At 57.2% G+C, this 23,183-nt stretch overlaps 2 protein-coding genes across 3 annotated transcripts; one reads left to right on the plus strand and one right to left on the minus strand.

Moving 5' to 3' along the window:
• Positions 1–1,058: 1,058 nt before the first annotated feature.
• Positions 1,059–10,069, minus strand: LOC122446686 (protein phosphatase 1D-like). Of its 2 annotated transcripts, XM_043477170.1 has the most exons (3): positions 9,794–10,069; positions 2,466–2,536; positions 1,059–2,242 (listed from the first exon to the last, which is right to left on the minus strand). In XM_043477170.1, exons 1-3 carry the CDS (start codon positions 10,067–10,069, stop codon positions 2,239–2,241), a joined length of 351 nt encoding a protein of 116 aa, XP_043333105.1. In that variant the 3' UTR covers positions 1,059–2,238. The 2 variants fall into 2 exon arrangements, with proteins under 2 accessions (XP_043333105.1, XP_043333106.1); XM_043477171.1 differs by lacking the exon at positions 2,466–2,536.
• Positions 10,070–10,143: 74 nt separating this feature from the next.
• Positions 10,144–13,418, plus strand: LBX1 (ladybird homeobox 1). The gene is made up of 2 exons (XM_043477169.1): positions 10,144–11,120; positions 11,804–13,418. Exons 1-2 carry the CDS (start codon positions 10,796–10,798, stop codon positions 12,325–12,327), a joined length of 849 nt encoding a protein of 282 aa, XP_043333104.1. The 5' UTR covers positions 10,144–10,795; the 3' UTR covers positions 12,328–13,418.
• The last annotated feature ends 9,765 nt before the right edge of the window (positions 13,419–23,183 follow it).

The raw sequence follows: 23,183 nt of genomic DNA on the forward strand, positions 1-23,183 counted from the left end.
GAACAAGGGAACAAGGGACTAAAGGAAGGGTGGTGTGCCCAAATCTGTGCTGGAAAAACAAACACAAGGCAAGCGGGTTCTAAAGTACATTGAGCAGTGAAAGTCACTCAGTTGTGACCGACTCTTTGTAACCCCATGGACTGTAGCCCACCAGGCACCTCTGTCCATGGAATTCTCCAGGCAAGAATACTGGAGTGGGTTGTAATTTCCTTCTCCAGGGGATCTTCCAGACCCAGGGATCTTCCCTGGGGGATTGAACCCAGGTCTCCTGCATTACAAGCATATTCTTTACCATCTGAGCCAGAGGGAAGCTACTGAGCAGTCGGCCTGGATAAGAAAGTCATGTGACTGTTTCTTCTTCTCACGGGTATCCCAGGTAGGGGATGTGTGTGTGTGTCTGCAGAAAACAGAATGGGAAAGCTTACATGCCATGGACAACCCTGGAGGACTGGGATGAGGAGATGTTGAGGGGAGAGGTGGCAAGCAGGAGGGCTGGGGGAAGGGGGAAGTGGAGTCTAAAGACAGGACGATCTGCTCTGCTACTTTCCAGCTGGGTTCCCCAAACAAGCCACTTGAACTTCTGAGTCTCAATTTGCTAGCTGTAACTTGAACTTCAAAGACTGTTATCTACCTACAGGGAGGACCATGTCACCTACTGTGACATGCCAAGATCCTGACTCGGGGGTGGGGTGGGGGGAATCCTGATTCTGGGGTGGGGGAATCCTGATTTGGGTGGGGCAGAATCCTGATTCCGGTCAGTCACGTTCATCAGACTCAGGGTGAGCCCCAGGCAGGCCGAAACCTGGCCTCTGCTCAAACTGAAGTTGCACTCTGCTCCCCAGCCTGGGCTGGGGTTCAGCTTGGGGGTCTATTTTGCCTAGAATCACTTTTTGTGGCCTCCTTGTTTCTCTCTGTCCCCCATCAACCCCCGTCCTGACAAATCCTCCTCTTTTTCCATTCCAGCTTATAAAGTCCTGTTTACCCCCGCGGCTTCTTCAGCCTCCCAAGACAGAGCCCTGAGACGAAAGCGGCTATAGGATTTCTCTTCCCATTTTCATAGTCACAGACCGAAGCCCGCAGCGAGTTAGAAACGCTGGAGGGAGCTTGTTTCGGAGCCCCTCCCGCAGGCTGGGGCCCGAGGGGCCACTGAGAGACGGCGGTCTGGTAAGGGCACCGGGTGCTGGGGTGGGCGCCGGCGCACCATCCGGGGCCTGCGCTTCCCTCCGGCCGCCAGCAGCAGGCGTTGCGGCGGAGGCGCCCTCCGTACCCGAGCATTAACTTAAGAATAGCTCACACTAATCCCTGGCTGTGTGGAAACAGCGTTTTATTAAATGCTTCACACAGATTTGGTATAATAAAGATGAATATATTATATCCTTTGCCTCCCCCAGAGTGAGACAATAATGAGAGGAGAAAAAAAAAACAATAAAGTGAAACATAAATACAATGTAATGGGACTTGTGTCGAGGGACGCGTGGCCTGTCGGGGCTGCCATGCCGCGACCTTGCAGCGGGAGCTTGGGACGGGGTCGCTGGGGAGCCTGTATTCCAGCCTTCCTTGCCCAGCCAGCGGTCCCACCAGCCTCCCTCCACTCCCCCCAGCCAACTCCTCTGCCGCTAGGAGGACTTTCCCTCAGAGAGGCGCCCCTGGAGGGGGTGAAAGCGTCGGGTGTCCTCCGGCCATACCTGTGCCCGGGAGGGGGCCTTGTGCCTTCTCCTCCGCTCCCAAGACGTGGTCTTCTGAAGACGTGGGCTACACAGGACCGACTGAGCAGATGGATAAACTCGAAAGAGGAAAAAATCCAGGTGCGAAGGCTTCAACCTAAGCTCTGCTTCAGAGAAGAGCCGCCTTCCTTGTTCCGCCCTAGTGGCTCTCCCACAACAAGCTGGAGGTCCCCCCACCCCACCCCGGGTGTCCTTTCCATTCCTTCCCCGGGAGCGGCCAAAATCGTTTACCTGAAAAAATTTTCAATGCTTTTCCGGCACACAAAAAATGTTGAATGCTTAGCAATTCAGCCCAACCCCTCCTCGCTCAGGTGGTGGCCGGCCCTGTGAGGGCTCGATTTGCTAGTCCAAGGGAGGCTACCTGGCTCAAATTTAGGAGCGCCTCCTAAACGGAGGCAGGTTCGAATCCCACCTGTGCAGTTGACCAGTGGGACGCAGTCTTAACCTCAGTTTCCTCTTCGGTAAAACCAAGATGTGGTGAGGACTGGAGAAGTTTCTAATGCCTGGGAACCCATCAGCTGTAAAAAAAGAAAAATAAGCAGCTACCAGCTGCTCTTGAAATATTCGTTAAAATAAATAGTCGTTTTGGACCTAGTATTCTCCTGAAACTCACTTCCTCAGGCCCCAAAGCAAGCAACCCCTTTTCCCAAACGAATCGAATGACTTAGTCTCTCATCCATCACTCTCCCTAAATTTCTTGGCCTTTGCCCAGTAAGGGCTTAGAGAGGTTAAGAGACTTACCCAAGAACACACTGCTGGGCAGTGGTGGAGCCGTCTGGGGTCCAGGTGCCATCAGTCCATCTCACATGCCTCTGCAAAGACACCCCAGCCAGCCTCGTCCCCAGCCGCCTGGCCTCCGGAAGCCCAAGGCACCGAACCAAGAAAAACAAATGCATAGAGGCGGAAGAAGAGGAGGAGGCAGCGGCAGAAGACGAGGATTCTGCTGGGGTGGGAGGAGGGATGAGCAGGGAAGGGGGGACTCGAGGTGCCTTCGGTGGACTTCTCAAGACCCCCGGAGACCAGACTGGGGCCTCGGTCGCGCCGGCCCCGAAGGGCCAGCGATGTCAGCGCAAGGGTCTCCGGCAGCCCGAGGTTCACTCCATAGGAGTGGGGAGGCTGCTGGAGAGAGGGCGGGGCCGACTGCCTGGAGGTGAACGGTTCTGGAGAAGAGCCGGAGGAATCAAGCGGCAGTGGATGTTGGACGGGATGAGGGCGAACCCTCAAGATCAGAAACCCAGAGGCTGGTGAAAAGTGGAAAAGCCAAAGGAAGCTGGTTCTGCTCAAACGAAATAAGGTTGAAGGTGGTGTGCACTTAGACAAGACCCTCATGCTGGGAAAGACTGAAGGCAAGAGGAGAAGGGGACGACAGAGAACGAGATGGTTAGATGGCAACACCGACTCAATGGACACGAATTTGAGTAAGCTCCAGGAATGGTGAAGGACAGGGAAGCCTGGCGTGCTGCAGTCCATGGGGTCGCAGAGTCGGAGAACAACAGGCCTAGCGGCCTCCGGTGCTCCCCTTCAGCGCCGGCTGACGCGAGGTGGGGGCGGGAGGGTGGGCTGCCGCCTCAAGAACTGGATCTATGGGTGGGTGGGTCGGTGGGTCGATGGGTCAGTGGGGGTGGGGTTGGGGAAGAAGCACAACCTGGGGATCCACCGTGGGTGAAAAGTCCCGCAGCTTCCCTGGAGCTCCATTCTAAGCACAAGGAAAATCCCGGCCCAGACGAAGCAGCCCCTGGACACCCGGGCTCTGAGCACAGGAGCCCGCCTTCTCCTCTCTGCTCAGAGCCACCCCGCCCACGTTCTCTGCGCGACTGGGCATTGCCGCAGCTCGCTTGCCCACAGGTCGGGTGGGCCCCCTCCTTCCCTATTCCGGCCCTGGTCCCGCTGCCTGTTTTCTCTTGCCTGGGGTCTTAAGAGCGGCTTCGCTGGGACAGCCCTGCTCAGTAGGCACCCTCTGACTGGTGGGGCCGCAGGGATTCGGGGGACCAGTGAGTCTCCTGGGATTGGGCCCGGCAGAACCCAGGATGCTAGCGGCCAGGAGTCTTCTATCTGGCTCCCTCCTCAAGCGCGTTAGTGACCCCCTCTTCCCCTCAACCGGAAGGTGAGGCGCTAATGCAATGAGCCCCTGCGCAGCTGCTGAATTATTCACGTGAAGTTTATTATGAGAAGCCTGACTCAGGCCTTTCTGGAGCCCGCCTAACCACGTCGCTGGCCAGCTCCTAAGTCTACTCGCCCCTCCCCACTTAGGTTCCTTTCCCCATCCACCTGTCCTGGCCCAGGCTCCTCTGCCTGGCGCCCTCCCACTGGCAGAGACCTCTGTGGTAGCCTGATCACCATTTGCGGTTTGGGGAGCTCAGGGACCCAGGAGTTGGTTTAGTAGTAGATCAGTTCTTGGTGCTTCTGTAGATGGCATAGCAGCATAGTGAATGGAACCCCTATTGTGGACCCAGGACTGGGGTGCAGCCTGTCCCCAACTCCCCCCTGCAGCCCCAAGCAACCATCCCAGGAGCCCACCAGTCCATGTCCCAGGCTGCAGACCTGCTGAGGTTGCACAGGGGACCAACCAACCTCAGCAGCTCGATGCCCAGGCCAGGGAGTGAGGGGCACTCTTTCTCCCCCTCTGGGTTGGCACTTCTGGCCTCCTGATCAGCTTCTCTGCTTACCAGGAAAGTGGTCCTCACTTCTGTACCTACCCCAGTGCTTCTGGATTTTCATGGCTCATTTCAAATGCTACTCCCTGTGGGACAGAACCAGACACTACTCCCCCCACCCCACCACCCCTGGCCCCTATCCTTTACCCTCTGCATAGTCCCCTGAGCTACTGGGGAGGAGGTGTATTTCCTGCCACTCCTACTGGCCCATCTCTCTCCTTCTGTCTGTTCCTCCTCTCTGCTTCTGGGCTCAAAATAGGATGGGAACCTGTTTTTTTTTTTTTTAAGAGAGAAGGTTAACAAACTCCATTCCTGAGTCAGGCCATACCGCAGCTGGGTCCAGAACTTAGGACACTCCCCACCCACCATGGCCAAAAAGCATTAAAGAATGAGGTCTCTGTGCCCCTTCATGTATATTGGAGGTACAAGCCACAGGAGTGCCTCATACATCTGCACGCAGCTGGAAAAACAATGCACCCACCCTTCCCTTACTCCCTTCTCTGTCTCTCAGGGGCACAGGCAGAGGTCCCTGCCTAGTTCTCTCTTTTATCTCTTATTTAGTTTATTAATCAATGAATGCATGGAGAGTTCTTCATATATGCCACGCTGGCACAGGTCATGGAGAGGAGTTTCAGGTTCCCAAGTTCACAGCCAGGTGGAGAGAGGTAGAAGGACAGACAACAACCAGCAGTTCCTGGCAATCTGACAGTGTCTCCACGGGGAATGTTTGAAGGGGCACAGAGGACAGAACAGGCAGGAAAGTTTCCCCAAGATGAGTTGAGCACTAAAAACAGCAAGAAGTGCCAGGAGGGAATTCCTTGGCGGTCCAGTGGTTAGGATTTCTCACTCTCACTGTCAGGCCCCAAGTTCCATCCCTGGTCAGGGAACTAAAATCCCATAAGCATGCAGCATAGGAAAAAAAAAAAAGTGCCAGGCGGGGCAGCAATAGATTTACTTCTGGCCTCAGGGTGAGGGAAGCAAAGGCCTGGGACCAAAATGAGGGCTGCAGGAATATGGTCACTTGGGCCTTGAGCATCTTTCCTCATCTCTATCTATCTGTGTTACTCAGTGATCTGTTGATCCCCCTACACTTCCAAAGGGCAATCAGTTACCCCATACAGGACTGAAGGGCCAGAAAGAGGTTGGCTTATGTGGTGGGACCACCTGTCACTAGGTTCTAAAGTAGTTCAGCTCATGAACGAAGTTGGGGAGGTGAGAAGAGAGAAGGAAAGAAGGGTGCTCTCTAAAAAAGTGCCCTGGTCTTAGAGCCTACCCCCATCTCTCTGCCAGAAGAGGTCCCGAGAGCTAGTCATGGTCAGAGACAGCAGGGCAGGTCCAGAAGCAGGCTTGGAGCCTGGCATGAATTTCAGAGCAGCTGGCTCCCTGCTCCCCAGATCTGCAGAGAGGCAGCTTCTCTCTCCCTTCCCCTATTGGCCTGCTTCTGGCCTTAACCTTTTCTGGATCTCCAACCCCTTTTGAGAATTCAGTGTGTTATATAATATTGCCCCTGAAAAAATATGAACACTCGGGCTCATATACAAAATTTTACACACAATTTCTGGGATCTACAGAACCCCTAAAGTCCATTCAAAGAAACTTTGGGCTCCAGTTAAAAATCTTATGGTTCTAGGATTAAGATTTGAGTCAGAAAAAAAAAAAAACAAAAAAACAGTCTTTAAGTCCTAACTACTCCCAAACAGGCTGTGTGACTTTGGCTGTGTTACTTAACTTCTCTGTGTTACTAACTTCATTTTCCTTATATGTAATCAGGGTAATAGCAGTAACTACCTCATAGGGTTGTGAGTAATAAGTGAAATCAATAAAACTCTTAGCCGGAAGCCAAGCACATGGTAAGGGCTTATGGTGTTTATTGTCATGGTTATTATTATTGTTGTTACTGCAGAAGGTGGCCCAGGGCAGAAAATAAAAACCAAGTGGGCAGTTCTGGTTCAGCCAGGGTGGCAGGAGTCTGCTTCTACAGCAGAAGAAACACTCTCTGAATTCCATGAGGAGTGTCACAGTAGCAGGTCCCTGGGGGACAAAAATGATCCCACTTGGTGGTCAAGTTAACTCATTTCCAGCAATGTCAGAACTTTTTTTCTCAGGGAAGCTCTGGCCTGAAGGCCAACCTGATGCTTACACAAATAATCTGGAAATGAATGGAGCTACCAAAACAATCTGGATTAAAGCTAACAGAGCCTTTGGGGATTTATTTGAATTATTCTCCCATGCTAAGTAATAACTCCTTGTGTATCAGTCTACAGTGTCCCCTTATCCTCACAATTCATGCAATGTTCTTTCCCTCTTCTTTGTCTGAAGAGGGAAACTAGGGGACAAGCAGATCCGGGGCAGAATAATCCCTTCCCCTTGCAGTGGAGATGGAATAAGGCTGGAATACCCTGGTGGTATAGACAGCAAAGCAGGAATTCGGGAGTCAGGATGCAATATTGACCAGGCTCTGAAGACAGGCATTCCCTCTGTAGAACAGACTCCGGGACCAACTCCAGGGGAGAAGACAATGGCCCAGCTGACTGGGAAGTGGGGAACCCTCTGGAGCCTTCCAGATCCAGCACTGGATGCCTGGAAGGGGGCTGAGCAGAAGGTGAGATCCTGGAGCAATGGCATATTCCTTCCAACCAACCCCTACCCTACCTGTCTCTGAGTTACTTCCTTTTCCAAATCTCCTGATCTCCAAAACTCCTCTGAGGTGGGACCACCAAAGCCCAAGCCTTCCCCCTCTACACAATTGTCTATACTCCATTTGCCTGACAAAAACTCATTCAATCAATACTTGAGGGTGTCCCCATTCTTGCCTAGCCTGTGAATGTCTGAAGTGGACAACCCCCACATCAAGGACCCTGCCCTAAGGGATCTCCCATTCTGGCAGGAGAGGGAATGAGGCTGAGGGCAAACCCCAAACACAGCCCCTAGCTCTGCAGAAGGGTTTGGGCTCTCGTGAGTTCAGAAGATTCTATCCTCCTACACACTGGGGTCTGGAGTGAGTTGGGGGGGGACGGGACAATGGACTGGTTTTTGAAGATAATCTCGATGCGGTGATGGATTTAGGGGACCCTGAACAAAAATAGGCAGGTGATACCATGTGCCCCCTGATTCCCCAGCTATGCTGGCCAGAGCTGTTTGGCCAGCCAAGAGTACAACCAATTAGGCCAAAAAACCCCAAAAACCTTGGGATTGGACAGCCAAGAAGGGAAGAAGATTTGACGATGGTGATTAGAAGGGGTACTATAGCAGATGATTTTGGAATGTCCTGTGCACTTTGACAAAACGTGGCCATAGACTGAAGGTCCAAGGAAACAGGACTCCAGGGGAGGCATTCTATGCTGCCACCTCTCTGCTCCCCAATTCACATTCCTCACCTTCCTGGCAACCTCACAATAATCCTGAACTCTGCTGGTCCTGAGGGACTGGGAGATGGGAGGAACGGGGTTGTCCTTGCAATCCTGTCTTGCAGACCAATGTCAGGTGTGGAGAGATGAACAGACTGGAAGAATAGGGGAGGAGGAGTATGGGTGAGAGCTCCTCTGGAGGATGAGGACCAAAGAGTCCCCATTCCCTGATGTGGAGGGGCCTCTTCTGGATATGGTTTGCCTCAGACTCTGGGTCGTGGCTTTGGGGGTTATGGCAGGAATGGGCTGTGGGCCAGGGGTGAGGTGGAATCCTAAGAGCAGAAAGTGAGAGACAGCAGACCCCTTTCCATCTCAGAGCTTCCAAGCCAGCAGGGTTCAGCTCCCCGGAACCCTCTTCTTCGGGTCCCTCTTCACCATCTCTGGACTCTGAGCCCTGGCCCAACCTTACCTCATGGCTCTCAGAGCATCACTGATGCATGAGACTGGCCTGCCTGGGGGATAGTTCTGCATCTCTGGGGGAACAGTCTCACCATTCCTGCTTCTAAAGTACCTGTCCTTTCCCCAAAATGCAAGACAAAGACGGGGAGAGAGGGTAAATAGCTCTTCCCAACACTGCCAGGCAGGCCTGGGGCAGGCACTGGGGTCCCAAACAAGAATCCTCTCTCCCTACACTGTCCTTTTTTTACTCTGGAGAGCTACAAGCCCTTTTCCAAACAAACAACTAACCTGGAGATAAAGAAACTGATCTCTGATGCTCAGAGGTCCCTATGCTAGAGGCATCCAGGAAAAGAACCTGTCCCCTGCCCCGCAGCCCAGCTTGGTTTTCTCTCTGGAGCAGGTAGGACAGGGCAAGAAGCCCAAGAAGTCCTATCCTTCCCATCCCAGCCTCTGAGTCGGGCCACGGTCCTTTGCATTGGCCTCTCTGGAGCCGTCTCTGGACCAAGCAGGGCTGCCAGACTGCGCTGCCTGCCCTGGAGTTTACAAACAAAGCCAGAGAAAGGGCTGGGGCTGTGTGTGAGGAGGACAGCAGCTATTCCTCCCTCAGCTGCGGCCAGTCCCCTCCTCTCCTCCTTTCTATGGGGGCAGAAACAGAAAACTAGGGTGGCAGGGCAAGTAGCTGCATACAAACCAAAGGAAGGACTCAAGAGAAAAAAAAACTAGGGGCACAACCCTCTTGGGTGCCTCAGGGGGATGAAAAACATAGGCATGCCCAAATACCCACAAGTTTACATATGTTTACACAAATATATCCATGGAGAACCACACATATATATACATATTCGAACACATAAACACATTCAAATACCGATGCACACAAATGCTCGCTTGATACGCACAGAGTTCGGGCCATAGGGTTGCCAGAGCCCAGTCTCACTCGAACCCCAGCTCCCTGCGGGTTCCTGAGAGCGCAGCCCTAGCCGTGGCCCGGCCCCCTCTGGGCCCCCCGCCCCGCATCCGGAACAGCTGGAGTCGGCCTGGTGGTGCACTCAGGCCGGGCGCTGGGCTGGGCGGGGCCGGCAGCGGGGCCCCGGCCGGGGCCGGGCAGAGCGCAGCGGGGAGGCCCTGAGCCTGCCCCGTTAGCCCCGGCACCCGGCCCGGTTACCTCGGTCGGACGCCGATCACCAGACGGGCCGTGGCCCCAGTCGGTCCGGAGAGCAGAGGCCCGAAAAGAGTGTGCAAAATTGCGGGAGGAGGTAAGGCTGTCGCTTCGGCTCCGGCCAGGGGAGAGGTGCCTAGAGCCATCAACAACTACTCCCCCCGCCACCTCTCGGCTGTGTAAGGCTGTGTCCTCGGACTGGCCTCCTCCCCCAACCCCTGGGATTCCCCCACCCCTGAGTCCTGTGTCGCCTCACCCAGGGCTGCAGAACCTCCTTGGACCTACCGCGGGCCACCCCGAGGGCTGCAGATTCCTTCCGCCAGGCGCTGTCGCCCAAGGCCGTGGGTGAGGGGTAAGTGGGTCTAGGGGTAGGGGCGCTGCGTCCTTGATCTCAGCTCGACAAAGTCTGCTCTGGGTGGCGACGGAGCCCACCCAGGCTCCCGGTCTTACCTGGCCCGCGCGGCGGCTGCATACCTCCCCGGCTGGGCTCTTGCCGCCCTTCTCGGGCGCCAAATCCCGGGTTGGAGAGCCCGAGATCTCCGGGCCAGCGCTGCCATCACAGCCAGGCCGGCGGGAGGCGGGTGCTCCGGGAGCGCGGCTCGCAGTTTGGGGTGGGGGCGGCGGCTTTTCAGTCGCCGGAGGTTCGGGTGCAATAAAGGCGCGGCTAATGTAATTTACAAACAGCTCGGGCCGAGCGCGGCGCAGCGCCCGGACTGACAGGCGCATTAGGCAGGCTAATTCCAGCCGGCTCCTCCTACCCCAGGCCCGCTAATTAATGAGCTTCCCAACTTAGAGCAGCCTGCATTGGACAGACAGAGAGTGAAAGAGAGGACGAGGGAGAAGGAGAGAAGGAGAGAGACGGGGGGAGCAGAGAAGAGAGAAGAGGGAGGGAAAGAGGGAGGGAGAACGGGAGGAGAGAGAACAGAGAGAAAGAAGAGAGGAGAAAGACGGAGAGAAAGAGAGAGAGAAGTGCCGCTGCAGATAATTGACTACTCCTCGATCAAGGCTAACTTGTTAGCAATAGTCAATTGCCCCATCTCTCCGCCTCCCCTCGCAGTACGGGATCGGCGCCCTCGCCTCGGCTCTTCCAACTGCTGCCGCCAGGACCCTGGGCCAGGAACCGCCGCGGAGCCACCTGACACCTTTAAATAGCACCGGGGCTGGCGAAACTGGAGCCCCGCGCGGCGCGCCCCGGCTTGGGCCTCGGGTTGCTGGAAGCCCCGGCGGCGGCAGCGCCCGCGTCAGCGCCCTCCTCCCGGGGCCCCGTGCGGCTCTGCTCGCCTCTGCTGCTGCGCTAATCGGCCCCGAGCCCGGCCCGCGCCCTGCCCGGCGCGGCCTCCTTCCCGCCTGCTTCCCGCCTGCTGCCTGCCGCGCCGTCCGGCGCCCGAGCTGCCCGCGGGCTGGGTCCCCGAGGCCCGAGCCGCCCGGGCCGGGCCCCCAAGCGAGGCCGAGATGACTTCCAAGGAGGACAGCAAGGCGGCGCCGGGGGAGGAGAGGCGGCGCAGCCCGCTGGACCACCTGCCGCCTCCCGCCAACTCCAACAAGCCGCTGACGCCGTTCAGCATCGAGGACATCCTCAACAAGCCGTCTGTGCGGAGAAGTTACTCGCTGTGCGGGGCGGCGCACCTGCTGGCGGCCGCGGACAAGCACGCGCCGGGCGGCTTGCCCCTGGCGGGCCGCGCGCTGCTCTCTCAGACCTCGCCGCTGTGCGCGCTTGAGGAGCTCGCTAGCAAGACTTTTAAGGGGCTGGAGGTCAGCGTCCTGCAGGCAGCCGAAGGTAGGCGCCACCACTGGGTTCCCCCGCGCCCAGCACCCCGCGCCCTCTTCCGTGTGTCCCACGCTTACTTCCCCGTGTCTCTGCCCGCCTCACCCCCCACGCCGGTCGTCAGGGCCCTCCAACCCAAGCCGCTGCCACTGGGAGTGGAGATGCGTGGAACAGGACCCAAACCCTGTCTCCTAGAGACCTCGGGATAGGCTAGAGTGACCGCGGAGGGAGGCGGGAACCCAAGATCTCTCCGCGGTCTGCCTGGTTCCCTCCCGTTCTCAGTGGCCTGGTCACTCCTAGCCCTGTTCCTGGGCTGGGGAATGGAGAGCCTTTGCTGGGACCTTTTGGGTAGCAGTAGAGTCGTGTTGATTGCGACGAGGTGGAGAGCCAACATTCACACCCAGTCAGAGCGTCCCTGTCTGGCTCTCATGTTCTAGCGACCTCGGGTCTTTCAAACGAACTCTCAGGTGACGGGGCAGAGATCAAAACAATTTTTCCTAGGGACTTCCGGTAGAGGAGAGATGGAGGAAGGGGACTTGCCGTAGCCTAGGCTTGCCCTAGTCCAGGTGGCCGAATCTAATCCGAGAAGGGAACAGCGGCAGACTGATGGCCGGATGGGTCTAGGTGGGGTGAGTAAGGGCCGGGGTGGGGTCTCCTCTCCCCGGGCGCAAGCCTATACTCTGGTTTCCTCGCAGGCCGTGACGGGATGACCATCTTTGGGCAGCGGCAGACCCCCAAAAAGCGACGAAAGTCGCGTACAGCCTTCACCAATCACCAGATCTATGAGTTGGAGAAGCGCTTTCTCTACCAGAAGTACCTGTCCCCCGCCGATCGCGACCAAATTGCGCAGCAGCTGGGCCTCACCAATGCTCAGGTCATCACCTGGTTCCAGAATCGGCGCGCCAAGCTTAAACGGGACCTGGAGGAGATGAAGGCCGACGTGGAGTCCGCCAAGAAACTGGGCCCTAGCGGGCAGATGGACATCGTGGCGCTGGCCGAACTCGAGCAGAACTCGGAGGCCGCGGGCGGCGGCGGCGGCGGCGGCTGCGGCAGGGCTAAGTCAAGGCCTGGCTCTCCGACACTCCCCCCAGGCGCCCCGCAGGCCCCGGGCGCCGGGTCCCTGCAGCTCTCGCCAGCCTCCCCGCTCACAGACCAGCCAGCCAGCAGCCAGGACTGCTCGGAGGACGAGGAAGACGAAGAAATCGACGTGGACGATTGAGCGGCGCCCGGCATCTTCCACCGCCCGCGGGCTCCGAGAGCCGGATGCCCGCCGCCTCCCGGACCGGACCGCCGAGGGGAGCTGGGACCTCCTCTGCAACTCCCGCCTTCTCCCCATTCTTGGCCCGGACTCGGCTCCCGGCAGCCGCCTCTTCCCTCTCGAAGCAATAAACCCGGGCTGGCCGGCCGAGCCGGTCGCCGCGCGCTGCCTCCACCGCCCCGGGAGCCCTCGCCGCGCAATTCTGTCTGGCTTCTGTATAAATATTTAAGCCTATATGCCGGGTTCTTCCCACCGCAGCCTGACTTCTTCCTTTCTTTTATTTGTTAAAGTTTTGGAGAGTTCCTTGATTTCAAAGCTCAGGCTGCCGGCTTTGCTGAGGGCGAGGCAGAATCGAGGGTAACAAACACTTAACCTCGAGGTCTGGGGGAGGGGGCCGCCCCGACTTTTTGATTTTTCTCTGCATGTGGCGAATGCACCGGCCCTCTCCCTCCTCACCTCCCTAGACCTATTGCAGTTGATTTCTTTTATTCCCTTCTGCCTTTATTTCCCCCCAGCGTGGGAAGGGACTGAGGGGGACAACCGGGTCCTGACTTGCAAGTTTCAAATTAATGTTTTCTCCCCCCACAACCTCCCACCCCTCGAGAGAAAAGTCTGTTTTCGATGCCATTTCTGCCTCCTAATGCCCAGAAATGTTATTTTAAAGATTCCTTCCCACCCTCTCTTGGTTGCCTTGGACTGACTACTGGGGTCTGGGTCTTAGGGACAAAGCAGGGGGAAATCCAACAACCAATCAACCAACGAAAACGGAACCCAAAGTCCAAGCATTATTTTTTACTCTTTTTAGAATTTCTTTGCATGTGACAGAGACTGAGAGGAGGCCCACCTAAATCCTCGCCCCACCTCCTCCAGAGCTCTGGGTCTGCCTTGCAGTCTCCAATGCCCTGCTCCTAGCTCGACTTGGCCAGACAAGGGTGGCTGGATGAGGGTGGGTCCCGCGTGCCACTCCCCTTCTCCTGCCCTGCCCTCTCCCTCCCGGACTGTACCTAAGGCCTCTTTCTCCGATAAATAAAGTCTTTGCCATTTTACTAGAACCGGCGGTGACCGTGTCTGAATGAATGGACCTTCTTCAGTGAAGCCGCGGCAGGCTCGGTGTCTCTCGGCTCCTGCTCTCGGGCTGCCTAGGCCTTGGCGATTTGGAGGAGTTTCGGGGCAGGCGTGAGAATGAAGGGTGAGGGGGAAGTGGTGAGAGAGAGGAGGCGCTCGTTGCCCACGAACACGCGGCAGCTACCAAATGGTGAGGGGGCGAGAGAAGCGGGCTTCGCCAGGTCCGGGTAAAAAGTGAGGCGTACAATGCTGGAAGGAAATCTGTGCGTACTTTGAGGGTGCCACGGGTGCAAAATTAATTTATGTGGGGCAAAGGCTGAGGGTGGGGGGACTTGCCCTGGGGTTCGTGCAACGCAGCCGGGACCCAAGGGTATTCTTCCTGCGCTCCCCGGAACACCGGCTAAGCCTTGGGTGGTACAGCTCAGTCGGACAGCGGGGTGGAGCCTGAGGGCTCCCAAGTTTCGGTTCGCCAGAGGGCCTCAGCCTTGGGGGAGGGAAGAAAATAAAGCCAAAGGCACGAGGGCAGGCTAAATTGCTGACACGGGCACAGGAAGATGTGAGCCCGAGGCGTCTGAGTTGGGATGGATTTCTGGTAACGCTCACAAATTCTGGGACCCGAACCCTGCTGGGGACTGAGACATAAATCTACCAAGGACTCTGCGGGGGGGTGGGGTGGGGTGGGGGTGTCCCAGCCCCCCGAGTGCGGCTGGGGCAGGAACAGGGGCAGCTTTCACTTTTCTGAACGGACCGGGTTTCTCTCTGGGCTTTTGTTATCACTGGGCTGGCGAGTGGCCGCTGTCACTAGAGGAAGGTCCCGCCTCCAGGCCACTCGGCTCTCTTTCTAAGCAAAATTGATGTGAGAAATGCGCATCTGTTCTCGGGCAGGCGCTGGGGCCCCGGGGCCTGAATCCGGAACGTGCGAGTCCACGAGGAAACTAAGGGAGAAAAATAGAAAAAGGAGAACAGAAAAAACACTTCAAAATCTGATCGAGAAAGTGGAAAGCCACAGAGACGAGGGGAGAAAGAGGAAAAGCTACAGAGAGAGAAACAGAGAAACAGACGGAGAGAGAAAAAGGGAATGGGGAAGAGAGGAGCGGCGAGAGCGAAAGAAGGAAAGAGCCGGCCGGGCAGCCGGGCCGGCGCGAGGCCGGTTCCTCCCGGGCGACATAAATCGCCCTCAAAGGATGGATGGGTCTGTAATTCGGAGCGCGGACCATGAAGGCCGGGACGAATGGACCCGGGCGGCCGCTGACAGGCGACAATAGCCGGGCCCAGCCCCCCGTGGCTCCGGGTGCGGGCGCGGCCACGGCCCTCCGCAGCCCAGAGCGCGCCGGCGCTGGCGACCATATGGTTTTTGAATTTTCTTCACAATTTGTAGACAATTTGATGGATTAGGTCCCCGCGCGCGCCTCCCCGGCACAAAGACGGCGCAGGGACCGCAGCGCGGCGGTCACTCGGGCATCTGCGCCCGCCGTGCGCACCCCGCCCCCGCCCGGCCCCCGCCCGGCGCCCGGAGCCCGAGGCCGCCCGCCCAACACGCCCATGAATCCCAATGAAGCGGCCCTGGCACCTCGGGCCGCTCCCCGCTTCGCGGCCCCGGGCCGGGCCCTGCTGGGTCCCTTCGGACTGGGGGCGGCGGCCCCGGGGCTAAGCCCACCCGAGCTGCGGGGCCCGCGGGGCGCGCAGCTAAGCAGGCGCATCGGGGCTGAGGAGAAACGGGGCCATTTATCCGCCCGTCTAGTTAAAGCGGGTTATTTGTTTGCTTCCCTGGCCTCCCCCTCCCCTCCCCCTTCCCTCCTCCCCCTCCTTCCCCTTCTGCCTTTTATTCTTTTGTCTCTAAATGGATTTAATGAGCCTGAAAAACATGACAATTGAATATAACCAAGAAATAAAAAATAACGAGGGAGGAAGGAAGGAGGAAAAGAAGGAAAGAAGGAAGGGCAAGGATTAATAAAATAAAGGGGAAAATCCATTCAATTCAGCAAATGTTTGTTGTGCGTCTTTTCTGCACCAGGCCACGCTGGGGGCTGGGGAAATGGAAACGAATCAGATCCAGTTCCGGCCCTCAAGGAACTCCCAGTCTAGCGGACGGGGCCCCCACCGAAGACAGAGGGGACTGGGCCGAGGGGCAGGGGAGCGCCTTTTGCAGAGCTCGGAGAAACGACTTCGGGCTTGGGGTAGAGGGGGCTTCAGGGAGGAGGTGGCTTTGGACCCAGGCCTGGAAAGACGAGGAGGAATTCGTTGTTTCTATAGGCCAGAGAGAAGGCGGGCGGAAGGAGGGACTGCAGTCGTCGGAGGGAAGGGGAGAGAGGCGAACGCTGAGCCCTGGGCTGAACCCAAGGAGGCCCGGGGAGAGCGCGCTGTGCAGGGTCCCACACCGTTTGGGGAGCGGATTCAAGCCGCCCCGACGCAGTCTTCTCGGCTGCGCTGGATTCCGTGCCTCCGCCAGGCTGCCCGTGGGCTTCTGGAGCCTCGCTGACAGCGCGCGTGGGCTTGGAGGTCGGACTTGTTCGACCGGGCAGCGTGGTGCGGGACTAGTCTCCTGGCCCCATCGCGCAGGGAGGCGGTGGCAACCGAGGGCAAGGGCTGAGGGACTTGTCTGGCCACCGGAGGGAGGAGCTGGGATCAGGGAGGCCTGGGCTCTAGCTCACCCTCTCCCAGGCAATCCGGCTCGGATGAGAGCAGCTACCCGCGCGCCGCCCCGAGCGCTGGGATGGCTTTGGCCGAGCTTCGGGCGCTACACCAAGAACCTGTGATGTGAGAGGCCCTCCAACCCAAGTGCTGGCCCTGGTCTTCGCAGGCGCCGGCCCGGCGGGCCTCGGGTGCGGCTGTGCGGGGTGTGTTCACTCTGTGCGCTCTGTGGGGGCCGGGCGCGTGCATTATGTGTTTATTCTCTGAGAGTGAGTGTACGTGCAAGTGTGGCCTGGATCGTGTGAAGGGCTGTGGGCCCTGCGCCGTCTCGGGGCGAGGTTCGTTAAGGTTCGGGACCTTCCGGGCCGCTAGCCCTGTTGCCCGAGGCCGTCGCGGGCCTGCGTGCTCAGGATTCTGGCCTCTCTGCAGACCCACTTTCGCTTCCCCGCTGCCCTGGAGAAGCGGCCTGGCTCTGCCTCTTCCTTCACGGCTGGGTCTGAGGCCTCGGCCCTGCTTGCCAAGTCCCGGGACGCGGGCAGGTTCTGCTCTCCGGTCCGGGACCCCGCGGCGCGCGGACTAGCCGGGCCCCTCTGCGCTATCCGGCTAGCTCTGCTTCCCCGGCTCCGCCTTCCCCGGCCCGGGGGGCCGGCGGGCGGCGCCGGGTGAGACCAGGAGGCGCAGTTCCTTATTTTACGAGGTGTCGGGCCGGTGTCAGACGCAGCTCCGATAAGTAATACTCCAGTCTGAGGGACCAGAACGTGGTAATTAATCCCAAAGACTTAAGTGTATTTTAGTTCAGGAGAAAAAAAATCACTAATTCAATCGTCCGGAAAATTGAAGTTTGATGCATGAGTCCCCCCTGAAAGGGACGGGCTGGGGCCGCGCGCCTCCCCTCCGCCCCTGCCAGTCGCCGCGGGGACCCCCTCCTCCCCACCCTTCTGAGCCTCCAGGTCCAGGGAAGTCCACTCACCCCGCCCTGCATGTCTCCAACAGCTGGAACCCAGGGGCACCTTGATTTTGCTCCCTACCCCAATAACCAACCCTCTTTCTTGGGGCGCAGAAAGTAGTTTGTGCTGAGAATACAGATGTTCCTCCCCCCCATACACACACCTGGGAAAGAGGCCTAAGGGAGCGCAGGTGTAGGGGGAGTGGCTAGATAAGGGGCCCAGAGTGGACAGGGGTGGGGGCTGCAGGATATGTGGGTGAGGGGACCCGGAATCTGGCAAACTGGGGTCATGAGGGTCAGCAGGTTGGAAGCGGCAGTAGTAAGGTGGAGAGGACCCTGGTCGGCTGTGGGAGGAGTCTGTGGGTGTGCTGGGTGGTGATCGGGTTAGGCTGTAGAACTATGGATAGTTGGTTTGTGTGGGAACTGGATGCCTCCCTAGACTGTGTGCCTGTGCCAATGAGGTCCTGGGCAGAGGTCAGCAGACCTGGGGGAGCTGGGAGCCCAATCCTGGGTGGGTTTACAATGTCTGCCAAAGGTGAGGCTCAGGACTGGAGCAAAGGAAGGTGGTGGTCCTGGGCCTGTGCGTGTGTCTGAGCAGGGAGCGATTCTCGGAATGGAGGAGAATTCCCACCTGAGTCTTCCTGGGGCCCCACTTCTGCACCCCTTGATTCAGGGCTGCCATCAGCAAGTCACCTTGGTGACTACGACTAACAGCGGCCAGTCCAGGAGGAGACCTTGGGGCCGAGGGGGTGGGGGGGTGTGGCCAGGTTCTCCAGCACCAACAGGGTGTGTCACTGAGTGTGTCAGGAGAGCGTGTGCAACTGAGAGACTAGGCATGCACAGCTGACTGATGGAAACAGAGCATGTGCAACTGGGGGTGACTGGGTGTGTGCTGCTGTGTGTGACTAGGTGTGACTAAGTTTGTGCAATGGACAGAAAAGAAGTAAAGCTGTCACTGGGGTAGGAGTGACCAGTGGGTGAGTGATCCTGCTCTGGGTGTGTGATGTGTGCAGGGATCGAGTGTGAACAGATAATCGAGAGAATGAACACTGGTGTGGAACTGAAGCTGCAAAAAACAAACAGAATCCTAGCTCCAAACAGCTTGACAAGCTGGCTACTCAAATTCTCAAATTTAGAGTTATCAGGAGATGGGGGATGGGGGATGGGGGATGGGGGTGGGGTGGGGAGCAATGGAACACATGATCAGAAGGGAGGGAGGCTTATGAGAGGAGTGGAGAACTTCAGTCTGAGCCTGAGTCTACTCTGAAGGCAGTGGAGGCAGTGAATAAACACTATAAGCACAGGCTCTGCTTTTTTGGTTGGAGGGGAGGAGTTTCTTCTGTGTGCTGTTGGGTAATGGCTAGGATACGGCCTGCCCCCTCCTACTCAAGTTGGTCCCCAGGCTAAACCTTAGTGCAATTTGGCTTTGGCTGTACCAGTCCCAGGTTGCCCTAGAAGGCCCAGCTTCCCCCAGCTAGGTTACTCCTCCCTGTGGGGACTCCTTCCTGCCCCAAATGGGGAGGGTACAAATGGCAATGTTGATGTGTGTGTATAGTGGATGGTGGGTAAGTGATGCTGCTGGCAGTGTCGGGACTGAATGAGTCCTGCCTGCTTCGGAATCTGGTGTATGTGTGTGTGTGTGTGTGTGTGTGTGTGTGTGTGTGTAATGTGTGCAGGGATTGCTGTGCATTGGTGTGTGCAAGTAGACATGTGCAGGCTTCCTCATGGAGAGCTGGATGTGGCTAGTTGTTTGTGAGTAAATGTGGATGTGGCAGGGAAGAAAGAATAGTCTCCTGTGAGTATCCTGGAGCCTCCGTGGGTTTAGTTATCAGCATGTACAGATAGAGATGAGAAGATTTGTCACTACATCTAGGTGTGGTTGTGCCATCTGAACCCAAATGTGCTCAAAACTCAAGGACTCAAGTCAGAAGCAATGGGTCCTAGGGCTCTGTGGGGAGGGATATAGGGCTGGGAGTCTCCTCTGCCAAGAAATAGACCTTCCCCGCTTCCTTATCTTTCCCCTCAACATAGAGCCTGAGAGGGAGGGTAGGGTGGAGAAGAAGTGACCCCTCCCATGTCTCAGAGGCTGCTCAAAGTGAAGTGCCTGGGTCATAGGGACTGTTCCCTCTCTCCTGAAGTCTGTGATGGCGTTTATTGATCTGGTTGCCTACAGACCCCCTGGGATCACACGCCTGCATGAGAGGAGTGGGGAACCTTAGTCTGAGCCTGAGTCTACTCTGAAGGAAGTTGAGGCAGTGAATAAACACTATAAGCACAGGCTTTGCTTTTTTGGTTGTGGGGGGCGGGGGGTGTCCTCTGTATGCTGTTGAGTAATGGCTGCCTGCCATGGCCAATCCAGGGCACATACAACACAGACACACACTGTCACACGGACATCCTAGAAACAAGGCAAACACCCAAGGCGGGCACTAAGTTGCACAGACTCCAATGCAGAAACCCAAAACCCACCCATGGGGACAGACATACGGAATGCCCAGAAACAGTGCAGTCACAGCACATGCATGGACATACAGGTAGCCAGCAGCACACACAACAGTTAAACAGAGAAACCTTTGCTGTGAAACAGTTACACCAGCCCCACTGTTATACACACAATACAGACACAGTGACAGAGGCACAGCCCACAATTACCACAAGCACACCCGTGCCTTCAGACATTCTGTGCAACCAAGGCGTGGCGAGGGAGCTAGCTGGTTTAGGTGACTTTGGGGGAAAAGCTGTCAGGGTTCTGACTGTTCTGAGCAGAGTCCAAAAGCGACTGAGGAGAGCAAGTCACAGACAAAGGTTGTGGGCAGGGAAGCCAAGGCTGCCCGGGAGGGCTCCCAGCCCTTGGCCTAGGAGAAAACCAAGTCCCCAACCACCCCAGAAATGCAATCAAAGCTGCCCACCGCCCACCCGCCCTGCACAATGGCTCTGGCTGGAGTCGTTATCATTTTTGTTAACTTTTTATCGACTGTTTGCTAGATGGCGTGTCAGTAAAGTGTATGATTTGAGATGAAAAATTAGGCAGATTAACCTGAGGGGAGAGCCTGATTGATTACTAAATAGGATCAATTTGAAAGTTTTAGTCCTGGCGTTTCTGCAGAGCCTCTTAATACTTCAAACTTCAATTTTACGGGCGATTGAACTAAGCATGTTTCTGACAAAATTGATATATGTATTAATTTGCTTTAACTGGTGATTAATTACTCTCCACTGAAAGAATTATATGGAGCTGTTTGCCTGCGATTTGCATATTAATCAAATTCTAGTTGATAATTCCACCAGTGGGGGGGGTCGGGGCGGGGCATGGGTCGAGAGGGTGTGAAGGGGTGTTGGCGCCAGTGCAGGTGCCGGTGTGTGCCCCAGTGTATGTGGGGGGGCTCCCCACCCCCTCTTTGCTCGCTTCCTGCTTAGCTGCCAGTTTAGTGCATTAAAACCAAAGATGCAGAACGAGTTTGCCCGGCTATTTGGCGGGAGCAGAAATTGCCTGTCCGGTTTTATGATCTGCTCAGCCTGAGCAGCCGGGTCCTTAATGTCCCCTGTCAAAGTGTCCGCGATTTAAAGGGAAAACGGCCCCCGCTTTAGCGCCGAGCTAGCCTGACAAGGGACGAGGCAGGACCAAGCACCCCTTTAAATAACTCCCCTTCCAGAAGAACTGTGGTTTCCAGATGGCACCCTAGCTCTGGGGACCCTCAGAAACCAAGCTATGTCCTTGGAGAGGTGCTGGCTCCTGGGATGCTCTAGCCATGAAGCGTGCCCCTTCGACGCATACCCATGGGGCCACATACAGGCACAGTGGAGACCCTGAGACATGGTCAGACACTGTCACTTGAGCTGATGGGCAGGAAGCCACCCTCTTAGACACGCGCAGTCACACTCCTGTTCACTTAGATCCCCACTCTGGGGCCTATCCATAGACACACTCAGCTACCCCCACGCACACCCGAACACAGAACCCCACACAGGCGGGGAGCACACATAGACACCCAAGTCACGTCCACACGGCCTTTCAAGCGCACATGGTCACACACAGACACACGTACTTTCAGATTCACAGGCAGACCTCATCCACACACACACCCAGGCTTGGAACCCTCTTGCATGGGTAATTCACAGGCAGCCGCATACACCCCAAGGCCTGCTCCCATCTTTCCAGGCACTTTGCAAGTCCCCACCGCCCCATCCTGGTCCCCTTGCCCCGCCCGACTCTTCAAGCTAAAGGGGGCGGCGCCACTGAATCAACTTTTCCCATCTCTGGATTCAAAGGGTAGGAGTGTAATTAAAACCAGATAATTAATGAGACAATATTCCTCCAGCTACATCTTTAATGAACAAACCCCTTCAGGGCAGCCTCTTCTTCTAGGCTCATTAAAGAGAAGAAAGTTGGGCGGCTCGCGGACTTCCCAGCGCGTTAATAACCAACCCGGAGTGGGTGCCTCGGCTGGGAGCTAGGGAGCCGCCCCGGCGCTTCCTGGCCACCGTCCTCCCACCACCACTCTGCACCTTGTCCCGCCCCCACTCCCATCCCCTCCACCCCCGATCCCCACCTAGCCCCAGCTTCTCGCGCCTCCCCAGAGATCCCGCCAGCCGCAGTTCAGTGACTCCCAGCTCCGCCTGCCCTCTCTCTGGCGGCCTCTCGCCAGCACCAGGCAAACTGCGCTGTGATGTGAGCGGCCGTCAGGCCTCCCATTTTCCCCCTCGTCCCGCGCTGCGCGTTCCGGGCCCTCTGGCTGGCTGGGGTCGGCTCTGTAGAAGGGAAATCAAGGCAAGAAAGGGGCCCGAGTCTCCCTCTGAATCCTAGCTGGGTGCCCTAGCTGGGTGGTCTAGGACTGGCCTTCGAGCTGCGGTCCTAGGAAGGGATGGGCTAGAGGTGGGGGTAGAGGCGCTGGTTTTCCACGCGCACCTCGTACACTTTCAGGAGCGCGCACTAGCAACCACAGGCACGTGCACTCGCGCGCACGCTATCTTGCATACACAGGCGTGCCTACTCGCTCGCGCACACAAAGCACGCTCGCGAAGCCTCGGGTCCAGACCATGGGCCCCGACACAGGGGGAGAGCCTGACTTGAGCCTTCCCCCCGCCGCCTGAGGTCGCCCTGGCGTCAGTCTTCTCCAGGGTGGGAAACTTCTCTCTTGGAGCGCAGCCTCCAGTGCCTGGAGCAAGCCTCTGGGCCAGATTAACTAGGAGCGGGCAGCCCACGGGGGCTCGGGACCGGGGGAGCCCTAGCCAGACCCAGGCGGGGGCGGTAGCTCTGGCGGCGGCGCCAGTGTTCGACTACGCTGGCTTTTAGGGATGAGTTATGTGGCAATGAGCGAAGTAAATCTGCATGCGCAAAAGATGCTAATTACTCTTAATAGCCTACCCAGACGCCCCGAGACTGGAAACCCAGAAACGTAAATCTGCTCCCGATAAATATTTTTAATTGTGAAATTTCCTGGAAAGAAGGCTTTGGTTGCGCGGGCCGAGGCATTTGGCTTTGGAGGGAGGAAAACGGCCCCCACTCGGAAAGCCGGGTCCGGAGTCAGGGACTCGCCGCACAAGGGCGCCTGGAGCGGGCTGAGCGACCTGAGCCCGGCTGGCCGGCGCTGGGTAAAGTTAGTGATGTATCGCATTAATTACCAGTGTGAGCTGCAAATGGTTCGAGGCCCAGGGAAAATTAATGGGAATCCAAATTCTAATTATGTAGCTGTTGTTAAAGAGTTTAACTAGATAGTCACGGAGAAAATTGGATTATGCATAGAAATATGCAGCCGGCGCGCGCGGTCCGGGACAGGGGTCCGGGGACTCTCAGCCACCTCCCCCACCCCCCGCCCCCGCCCCCGCCCCCGGCACCGTAGGACCCTCCTTTCAGAGGAAGGAAAAGACCCACCCGCCCCAGAGTCTTAAGATCCGGCGTTTTCAGTTGGCAGAGGCTGAGCGGAACTCAGGATGGGAGGAGAGGCCGAAGAAGCTTGCGGAGGCTCGGGCTTGGATGTAGGGTCGGTGTGGAGGTCCGGGGCTCCTGGGTCCCTTGGTCTGGGTGAGGGTTTGTGCACACTTCCCAGGTACTGCCCCCGAGTCTGGGCGAATTCATCCTGCATCTCTGACAATCATACAATTATATCTGGGAGGTGTGGGTTTATATTTTTTCCACTGTCAGTTGAAGGAAATAGCCACCAACCGGAAGCCCAAT

This window comes from Cervus canadensis, chromosome 8 (assembly GCF_019320065.1).
Source record: "Cervus canadensis isolate Bull #8, Minnesota chromosome 8, ASM1932006v1, whole genome shotgun sequence".
In the NCBI taxonomy this organism is placed as follows: Eukaryota; Metazoa; Chordata; class Mammalia; order Artiodactyla; family Cervidae; genus Cervus; species Cervus canadensis.

Excerpts from the sequence above, each read along its gene's own strand:
- LOC122446686 (XM_043477170.1), bottom strand. The coding sequence starts at position 10,069 with ATGCGCCTGTCAGTCCGGGCGCTGCGCCGCGCTCGGCCCGAGCTGTTT. Across the intron at positions 2,537-9,793 it reads GCAGCCGCCGCGCGGGCCAG|AGGCATGTGAGATGGACTGA; the intron begins GTAAGACCGGGA and ends GTGTCTTTGCAG.
- LBX1 (XM_043477169.1), top strand. The coding sequence starts at position 10,796 with ATGACTTCCAAGGAGGACAGCAAGGCGGCGCCGGGGGAGGAGAGGCGG. Across the intron at positions 11,121-11,803 it reads CGTCCTGCAGGCAGCCGAAG|GCCGTGACGGGATGACCATC; the intron begins GTAGGCGCCACC and ends GTTTCCTCGCAG.